The sequence below is a fragment of the Antedon mediterranea genome, chromosome 4, assembly GCF_964355755.1.
Source record: "Antedon mediterranea chromosome 4, ecAntMedi1.1, whole genome shotgun sequence".
In the NCBI taxonomy this organism is placed as follows: Eukaryota; Metazoa; Echinodermata; class Crinoidea; order Comatulida; family Antedonidae; genus Antedon; species Antedon mediterranea.
The window spans coordinates 30,330,421-30,340,472 of NC_092673.1; the positions used below are offsets into that span (position 1 = coordinate 30,330,421).

Here is a 10,052-nt window from a genome sequence, read left to right on the forward strand (position 1 = left end):
AGGAACATACTCCCAGATCGGTAAAATTATTCCATTGACTACCAAAATTTAAGTTTCAATATTAACCACCATTTAAGCTGTTTTTTAGTCTCATTCCAAAATTGTTTATATCTCTACCAAGCTACCTTCTTTGTTTTCCACTCTTATTCAGACTCCACCCTGGCTCCCTTTGTTATATTTCTTTTATTCCTGTCCACCCAGGCAGCACTTGCCAGCTTTATACTCTGACGCTATCCAAATTCCTTCACTTGCACTGATGAAGGGCTAGTGTTGCCCGAAAGCTCTGCTAACTTTTCTGGCTGTACTTTATCGTTTTGATTTAGATTTTCGCTTTTTATTTTTGTATCTCCATTGAGATCCAGCCACTGATACCCACAGCATTGTCATTTTTTTCAGTAATTTGCCTTTGGATTTATATATTTATATATATATATATAATTTTCGTTACTTTTTACAATTTTTAATTTATATAAGAGGTAACCGGAAATAGAACATACTAATGTAAATTCGAATATTGTTACCTCCTTTTATCTCCTGCTTGACAGGTAATAACATTTTTAGGGCATCTTCATCAATTGATAAGTTTACAAACATTCCAGAAGACGGGTGTAATTCATTATTTTTGTTATATTATTATCCAGAATGATGTTTGGAAATATGAAGCTTGTTATTCCTGCTATCCCAGTAATTACAGTTTTATTCAGGGATACAGATTCAGAAATCAACAAGCCTATAGCGTCGTACCTAGAAAGCTTACAAGAGAACGAGGATGGCGACCGACAACGCGCACTTGAAGACGCATCAACAAAGTGGAAGATGGCTCGCGACAGATTGGTACAACAACTACAGGTGGTTGCCATAGAAGTTGCGATCGAATGCGACAAAAGTAACTGGTGCTGTAGTGTCGGTGGGTGGTACAATTTTGGGTATTGTTGGATTGGGCTTATCAATCGCAACTTTTGGAGTTGCAGCACCAATAATGATAGCTGGAGGTGCCATTGCGGGTGCAGGTGGAGCTATGGTAATTGGTTCCTCAATTGCAGCTGAAGTATTATCAAGCCGAGGAGCCAAAGAAGCTGATAAATTGATAAACGAGTGTAACGTCACGTTTGCTAATCTGCAAGAAGTTCGTAAGAAATACCAGGATGATCTGAGAGTTCACATGAAGGTTGCACAAATGATTGACAAAGTTCGTATCGTTTTTGAAAAGGTTAAAGATTCCATCAGAATTATTATAAGTAAGTTATTATAATACCGTACATTGATCGAGAGTAATTGTATTCTCTTAAATATTATCATTAATAACTTAGACTCCTTCTATAAATAACATCTTTTCTTGCTCTTTACCATTATACCATACTTCAACAATTAATTACAATTAGGGTCGTTTGACAACTGGACAGACTAACGAAGATCTGCTGCTATTAATGGACCTTATTTTACAAAAATCTTTCTTCTTTATAACGTGTATCAATCATAATAACTTTGTATAAAAACCTTTCAGCTATTGGAAACAAGATCACGCAATTTATTGGTACCATTAAAAAGGAAATTGTTTGTAAAGGTAATACGTTTTAATTTTAAAAGTTTTTATTTTGTAGATAAAACATTGACATGCCTAATATACATTGTATTTAAAGAAAACATGAACACGAATTGCAACGCAAGCGACAGTTTGAATATCCTTCGCTTGTGATTGGTTAAAAAAGGTTGCGTCCTTGTGGAAACTTTAGTCTTTCCATCAATTTGTGTTTTAATTTATGAAGGTTAAAATGTAACGCAGAGTATTAGCACTTTTTCGTAATAATATTTAAGATATGTTGGATAAACTTCCCTTTCAGTCACTTTAGCATTTTGATATAATGTGGCTACTGTTTTGCAAAACATAACACTTCTTAATTATGTATAATCCCTAGGCTTTAGCTTATTTTCTGTGAAGTCATGAATGTTTGTATTATCTTTAATTTTGAATTGCCATGTTACCAAGTAATCTGTTGTTTTTTTAAAATTGTTTTTGCTAGTCGATAATTTACATAAATACATTTAAATATTAACTTTATTCTAGTCTTTGGATCTGGTGCTAAAAATGGTTTTAAAATCGTTGATGCTGGTAAGGCCGTCAATGGAGTTGTGAGGTTAACGGTATCAACAGGTAAGATCCACATGAACACGGTTTTTACAGAATCTTACACTTTTAGAGTACTTTATTGCATACATATTGACCCTCGTCCTTTGGATTTGACGTAAAGCTGTTGGTCCTGTGTTTGTACAGCTCAGGTTTCTCCCGGTGTCTTGATCTTGGTAGGCACTGTAAAAACTTTTGGCCGTGGGTCCGTAGTTAAATTTCCTCAGTTTCATGTTAAGATTGAGGGTATAGGAAAGAAAAGAGAAATAAATGTTCTGAAATGAAAAATGAAAAAAAAGAATAAATACATTTAGATTTAGCTTACCTTTTCTCTATAACATTTTCAATTTGTTTAGTCGGAAGAACTCTTGATGAAATTGGTGGAGCTACATTTCGGGTAGCTGGTATGTCGCTTAAAATAGCTGGAATTGCCCTTGCTGGAGTGGCCATTGCATTTGATATGTACACACTCATCACAACATCAATCGATATACATAAGGGTAATCTCGACAAAGCTGCTGATGAAATCGAAAAGATTGCAGAAGATTTAAAAAATATGACACCACCAACGACTGAAGATACAATGATTGAATCATTAAAATCAGTTGCAGATGAACTTGAAATACCATGTGACGTCTTAGACATCGATAACTAGGGAAGAATTAGTAACCATGATAATTATCATCGATGATTACGACCAATAGGCTTTATGTTTTTTTTTCATTGATCTTTTATATTTGATATAGGCCTAAGCATAGTATATAATAATATTTCTAGGATTGGCTGTAATTTTTGTTTTCTCTAACTTATTCTAGCCGCAAATATTGCCCTGGTTCAATAAGAACTTCAAACTACGATCGAACAGGTTATTTTTTATATATTTAGATATATTAAAATGTTGAATCAAAGTTTTTGAATTGACAAATATCAGTCCATCAGTTGGTCCAGGATGATTAAAAACCAAATAAGTTGTTTCTTTATGCAACGCAAGTATAAAAATATGATGTAATAAGAATGGTCTTTAAAACAGTAATGATATGCAAGTATACATGCAAACCGTAACTACATTATAGAATTACGAAAATCAAACTTTAGAAGTAATAGAAATGTGATAATACTGTAAGAAACATTGTATATAATACAATGTAATCAATTGAATAAAATATTTTCAATTCTGTTTTTTCATGTGCTTACAAAACAATAATAGCATAGCGTCAAATGTATTTATAAAGCTTTGTTCCCACTGGGAGATGCAACGCAAGGACGTAGACGCAACGCAAACGAGTTGACCAATGACAAGGACATTCGAACAAATCCATCGCTTGTGATTGGTCAAATCCTTTATGTTGCGTTACGTCGTTGTGTTAGGTCTCAAGCATTAATTCAACTCTGATGATGTTTTTTGATCGAAACACAAACGTGCACAAGGCAATTCACTGTCTGTTTGTAGAAAATAACCTAAACCTGACGAGACACTGATCATCAACATCACCCAGAACCACCATGTTTAATTCGTTCTCTATCTATAAATATCAGAACTGGCTTTCACAGCAAGGCTAAAAATAAACACGTACCCTCTTTTGTTCATTTCCCGTAACGTATTATTTTCATGCATGGGTTTGTCGATTGTTCCGTATTGATACAAAGGAATGAACCCTAGTTTATCTACATTACTACTATGCTTGCTGTCTAAAAACAAAATTACAAATGGCGAGCCGTAGACAGGGAATAGAATTGTACCTGACCAATATTGATGGGCCTACCTCAGAAATTATTCAAACATTAATCAGACGTCATGGCAATGATGAAGATTTTATCACATGGTTAACCATTGCAGAAGAGATCACTTCACGTGAATGTGAACTTAGGCTATAGTGAAAATATTTCAAGAAAATAGGGATGGTTCGATTTCTTGGAGGTAAGTTAATTCGCTGCCCTGAATGGCTGCAGTGGAAAGTACCATTTGGTAATGGAAATGATTATAAAAAAACTGATTTTATATTTATTATTAGAGAGGTTTCAAAATCAAACTATACTCGTTTTGTAGTTACGAATATGACTGGTGATATTCGTCAACGCGAATACGCTTTACGAATATGAAATGGGGATCAGCTTAAAAGTTTCACAAATGTGTGACGTATCCGTTTTCGTTATCGTATTCGTAAGGTTGCGAAACCTCCCTAATATTACGCAATTGCAATATAAGTAGGCCTACATTGTTTTAGACATTCTGAACAGGCTAAAAATGACTTAACACCTCCATGGCTGATATTGACTTTTCACGATCGTCACAATTCAATTGATTAGCTCAGTCCCCCGTAAATACTTTACAATTTTTCGACTGCCCTTGGCTTTCCGATATTATCATTTTAGTCCCATTGTGTTTCTAAATTCAGAACGAATGACTTGTTTATTTGCTTACATACGTGTCGAAATCTATCTCACCTTTATAATTATGTAGGCTAATTTCATTGACGTGAAAGTGGTTTTGTTGCTCTTGTTTTGGCCATAAAAGTGTTAGGAAAGGAAGGAAAGCCATGCCAAAGCGTCGGTTAAATGTGTTATATATACGATTCACATCATATTACTCCTTTTACTTCTTGCTTCATCAAAAAGTTTCCACTTTTAAGATGTACTGCACATAAAATGAAAACCAATCGCAGCTCAGGAGAAAATGCTTTGGCCTATTTACACCATAAGACATGAAATAAAGTCACGGTATACGGCACCTATTCACTCTTGCAAAGAAAACAAGGCCATATACATAGCTGCAGTCGCGTGCTCAAATTTGAGTTAGTGTTTACCGAACGACCAACCGACCGACCGACCATCCGACCGACACAAATAGCTGTAGAGTCGCGTTGCACGCGACTAAAAATGATGACATTTTTGTATTCACCCGAATGAATTCGCCCAGTGGAAAAAGTATTAGTATTATTAATCTTTATCTTTTAAGCAAACTTATTTTGCAGAATGGGGTTTGACATCATGAATGTTGTTATTCCTGCCATACCAGTGATTGAAACGTTTCTTAGTGGCATGGGCCGAACCAACAGATTTAAAAGAAATTGGGCGTTAGACTACCTAAACAGTTTACAACGGATGGAGAATGACCGACTCGTGATTGACGGTGCGTTAACTCAATGGAAGATGGCTCGGCAAACATTACTGGAACGACTACGTGTAATAGCTTTGGAGATAGGAAATCACAGAAAGAACTCAAGTTATGCTAAGATAATCAGTGCTACAACGTCACTGGGTGGAACACTGGCAGTTGTGGTTGCATTAGCCACAGTTACTGTAACTGCTGGTGCGGCTACGCCTTTTCTGGTGGGTGGAGGTGTTGCCGGAGTTCTAGGTGGAGTCACGGCTGGTGGTGCGTCGATTGCGGCTGATGTATTGTCGAAGAAAGGAGCCGAAGAAGCCAACAGACTGGTTGATGAGCATAATACGGCATTCTCTAAACTATGTCAAGCTCAAATAACATACCAAGATGGCATAAGAACCCACATTAAAATTATAGAGACGGCTGGCAGAGCAGTGCTATTTGTCAAGAGAGTTAGAAATGCAACTACGGTTTCTCTATGTAAATATATAATTTTTAAATAACATTTTTATCTAAAAAATCACATGGTATTTTATATTTTCATAGTACTTCTTATCTGAATAAAACAGATAACGTATACATTCTTTTCTCCTTTTAGAATCAAACTTAACAAAGCAGTGCTACAGCAATGACCCGAATAAATCGATATAAAACTGATAAACATAAACATTGATCATTGATATTGGTGTATTGCAATAAAACGTTCCAATACTCCCTTTTTTTGGTAATTAATTTGTTTATGGATTCGCCTTGCCATATGCAGTTGGTATTTGGAATCGAGGGAAATGCATCCTAGGATAATACCCACTATTGAATACCTCCATGATCGAATGCGACAAGCACCTCATCTCATCGCCTTCATTAAAATCTTTTTTCTTTATCTTGTTCAAAAGGTATGGGACGAAAAAGCAGAAAGTACATTGGTACAATTAGAAGCATTGCACAAGGTAATACTTACTGTATTTTTATAATATTACAGAGGTACAAATCCGTATTATACTTAATCACAAAGATGATATTTGGTCAATTGTGTGCGAACCGGTGTCCTTTGGACGATGCTGACCATGTTGTACCATTTGAAATATTGGACGAGGCGAGTCGACGTGAAAGTGTTTCACGTTGCGGCTTACGTCCTAATGGGAACCAAGATAGATGTTCACGTATATAAATATATATTGAACACTTAAATACTTTTAAGTATTAAACATTAACATGTTTTGAAATATACTGTAGTTGGAAATGTTCCTGGTACGTTACTAGCTGTTTTCCGGGTCGAGACCGATAGTGGTACTGCCATCACTGTGACAATAGAAAACGTAGCTCAACCAGGTAAGATGAACGGATGTATTCTTTCTTCATTCATACATGCATTTGCTTACAATACAAATAAATAAGTGAAATAAACACAACACTATTTTATATTGTAGTTGGAAATGTACAAGTCACGTCACCACCGAGTGTCAACAAGCTGGAGACGAATAGCGGAGCCGGGGTAATGCAAACAGCTGTATCGGCAGGTATGGCTTAAGTGGATGATATTTTTATTTTATTTATTTTATTTTTTATTTTAACGATATTTAATGAGGGTGATCCATCCAGCAGCTGATGATCATTTGGGACCCTCAGAACAGATACAATACACAAAATACAACAAAAATAGAAAAGTTAAAGAAAAACAAAAACCAAACAAAATTAAATAAATTACATGAGAATAAAAATCTGAAAAAGAAAATTTGGAATATAGAAATAACTGATATGTTAAATTAAGCAAAAATATATAGTATATTAGAATTAATGTTCTTTGCCTGATTTTGCAATATATATATATATATATATATATATATATATATATATATATATATATATATATATATATATATATATATATATATATATATATATATATATATATATATATATATATATATATATATATATATATATATATATATATATATATATATATATAAGTATCTCTTCAGCGATCCCGCCTCGTGAATAAAAATACTGAAAGATGAGGGCGTATCAATTTGATCTCTGTTACGCGTGCGTACAACTGAGGACTAGTGCTGTTCCGCCGTACCACGCCGAGAATGTTAAAGAGTCGTTATCCAATCGAGTTCGAACATTACCATGAAAGCCCCAGTGGTCTAATGGTTAGGACATCTGCATATCAAGCAAGTTCGAGTCTCGGTTGGGGCGACTTTTTCTCATTCTCACAGATTTCCTCATCTTTATCGTTTCAAATTATTTAATTAAATTTCAGTATATCACCGGGCGGTTTAGAATTAATGTTCTTTGCCTCTTGTGTGTATATATATAAATATATATATAAATATTTAGATCTAATATTTTACAATTTAAAACCTGGAAAAGGAATACATAGTTTGGAGAAAAGTCATAAGTCTAGTTTTTAAAGATAGATAGAGGAAGATCATTGTAGAAATGAGGTGCATTGTAGCTGAAGGAGAGTTTGAAAATTTCAAGAGAGGGTTTAGGAATGTGAAGATTTCCTTTGGAGATTTGACGAGTAGCCATCCTCCCATTGGCAATAATGTTCGTTAGGAGATGGCATAAGCATTGAGGAGCAAGGAAGAAGATTTAGGGTTTTGAAAGTAAGAAAACCAAGTTGGTAGTGGAGTCTTTTCTGAAGAGGAATGGTATGGGCTAGTCCAAAGTGATCATCAGAGAGGTATGACATAGGATGAAGTTTGAGAATAATGCGTAAAGCTCTGCTTTGGATTGTTTTTGTTTACTAGAGAGGTTAACTCGCGAGAGAGTGAAACTCGCGATGCTTTATCACTTCTTCAAATTTTCTATAGTAGGCCTAGTATTACATAATGTTTCCCAATATTTCAAAATTGGTGAAGAATAAACACTTATTTCATTTCTGGTATTTTTTCTGTTTATAAAGTCGCCAGGGCGTCTATAGGGCTTACGGATAACTTCGCCGAAGCAACCATGACGATAGCTGCCGGTAGTTTGATTCGATCGCTAGGAATGGTGGCTGAATCAATTGCCATTGGATTCGATGTATACACAATCATTTCAACAGCACTAGATATGAACGCGGGGAATCTTGATGAAGCTGCTGCTAAAATTGATCAACTTGTACAGACATTGGGAAACGTTACGCCACCAACGTTAAATGATGTCATCATTGAATCAGTCATCCCAGTTGCGGGTAATCTTGGTATCCCATTTGAGGGGGACTATGTAGTCACCCGCACCGCACATGTGTTCTACTATAAAGAAGAATGGGTGGTCACTTCGTAGAATAAACATGTCTGATCATTATAACGTTGCAAACGTGTGTGGTTATTACCTTCAAAGTAATCGAAGACAATTCAAAATACTATAAATTATTTCCTAGGTACATCAATAACGTATAACCGGAAATAGTTTTTGTTGTATATAGGCCTAACATTTTCAATTCAATGTCCATTTAATGAAAAGCTCCGGTCTCAAATCAAATTGAGAGGATCCGATACAAAAAAAACTTATTTCTGCAATGATTAGTAGCGCTAGCCTACTTAAGTTGTTTCAAAATAAAAGTGGTTGGAAGGAGACCAGTATATTCAATTTCTAATTATTAATAACATCGTGTGTATATTTGTGTTTAGTGAGTTAACTCAAAATAGATAAACTGACTTACCATTAATGTGACAGAACAAAAGTTGATTCCATTAAATGCTTCATTTATATTACAATGCGTTTATGATATTCTTCGTAATGAATACTCTCGCATGACATATAAAACACAACTACCATGTAAGTAATAAATGGTATACTCCACGCTCATCGGAGTGAATGAAGTGATTTACAATTACACCTGTAATAAACCTGCTAATAATGCATCAGGTTGTTCATGTGTCGAAAAGCCGAAATTTTAAATATGCATGAAAACGATTAAATGTGGATTCCAAACATTGAATGAATGACTAAACAAATTGACAACTACACCTGTAATACACCTGCTAATTATGCATCAGGATGTTATGTCCCGAAAACCCGAATTTTATATATGCAGGAGCAAAATTATATTTTGCCAAGTAAAAATTAAACAAACAAGGCCAACAGCCATAAAGTCGCGTGCTACAATGCATAGTGATACCGGACCGACAGACAAACAGACCAACCGACAGACAGACAGACCGACAGACAGACGGACCGACCGACATAGTGAACTATACTGACCGAAATTACTGAACATGTTTAAAAATGTTGAAATGTTTAAAAACATTTATATTTTTTTAATTTACACGTGCGTAGCCTGTCACTTTTGACGTGCTCGTATAACGTAATTTCGAGTTGAAAAGTAAGTCAACAAAACAGAAATCGGGCAAAAAGAGTGCGCAATAACATTTAACGCGCAGTGCGCACGCAAAAATCTGCGCACTCATGGCAATTTTGTAAACGCTTAAAATTGCCTGAAACGTACTCTTATTTCATCGAAAATAAATTTTTAAAATTTTAAGCGCGCGTACGCATGCGTTACATGCGCTACGCACGTAATTGTATTGCCATATGATGATTTATGCCCTGAAATTTATGAGTACCAAATTTTATTTAATTGTGATTCATGGTTGTTAAGATAATGATTACAAACGTGATTTCGTTAAATCGTGCGTAGACCGCGTAATTTTTTATTGCGCACCGTGAAAACATAACCACATCGATTCCTGGCCATAAGGAATATTCTGTGAAAAATTGACTTAGCTAGAGTAAACTGATATCAAGATAAGGTCATAAAGCGATAAAACGCATAGTGATACCGGACCGACAGACAGACAGACAGACCGACAAACAGACCGACAGACA

At 35.1% G+C, this 10,052-nt stretch overlaps 2 protein-coding genes across 2 annotated transcripts; both read left to right on the forward strand.

Moving 5' to 3' along the window:
- The first annotated feature begins 681 nt into the window (after positions 1-681).
- LOC140046292 (uncharacterized) lies at positions 682-3,230 on the forward strand. The gene is made up of 4 exons (XM_072090876.1): positions 682-1,238; positions 1,505-1,564; positions 2,066-2,152; positions 2,482-3,230. The coding sequence occupies exons 1-4, from the start codon at positions 980-982 to the stop codon at positions 2,778-2,780; spliced, it is 705 nt and encodes a 234-aa protein (XP_071946977.1). The 5' UTR covers positions 682-979; the 3' UTR covers positions 2,781-3,230.
- A 1,780-nt stretch (positions 3,231-5,010) lies between these two features.
- LOC140047765 (uncharacterized) lies at positions 5,011-8,897 on the forward strand. Its single transcript, XM_072092800.1, has 5 exons — positions 5,011-5,711; positions 6,125-6,178; positions 6,465-6,560; positions 6,659-6,748; positions 8,146-8,897. Exons 1-5 carry the CDS (start codon positions 5,099-5,101, stop codon positions 8,505-8,507), a joined length of 1,215 nt encoding a protein of 404 aa, XP_071948901.1. The 5' UTR covers positions 5,011-5,098; the 3' UTR covers positions 8,508-8,897.
- Positions 8,898-10,052: the final 1,155 nt, after the last annotated feature.

Coding starts and splice junctions, on each gene's coding strand:
- LOC140046292 (XM_072090876.1), top strand. CDS start 980: ATGATAGCTGGAGGTGCCATTGCGGGTGCAGGTGGAGCTATGGTAATT. Junction 1,239..1,504: donor TTCCATCAGAATTATTATAA/GTAAGTTATTAT, acceptor AAAACCTTTCAG/CTATTGGAAACAAGATCACG. Junction 2,153..2,481: donor GAGGTTAACGGTATCAACAG/GTAAGATCCACA, acceptor CAATTTGTTTAG/TCGGAAGAACTCTTGATGAA.
- LOC140047765 (XM_072092800.1), top strand. CDS start 5,099: ATGGGGTTTGACATCATGAATGTTGTTATTCCTGCCATACCAGTGATT. Junction 5,712..6,124: donor TGCAACTACGGTTTCTCTAT/GTAAATATATAA, acceptor CTTGTTCAAAAG/GTATGGGACGAAAAAGCAGA. Junction 6,749..8,145: donor GCAAACAGCTGTATCGGCAG/GTATGGCTTAAG, acceptor CTGTTTATAAAG/TCGCCAGGGCGTCTATAGGG.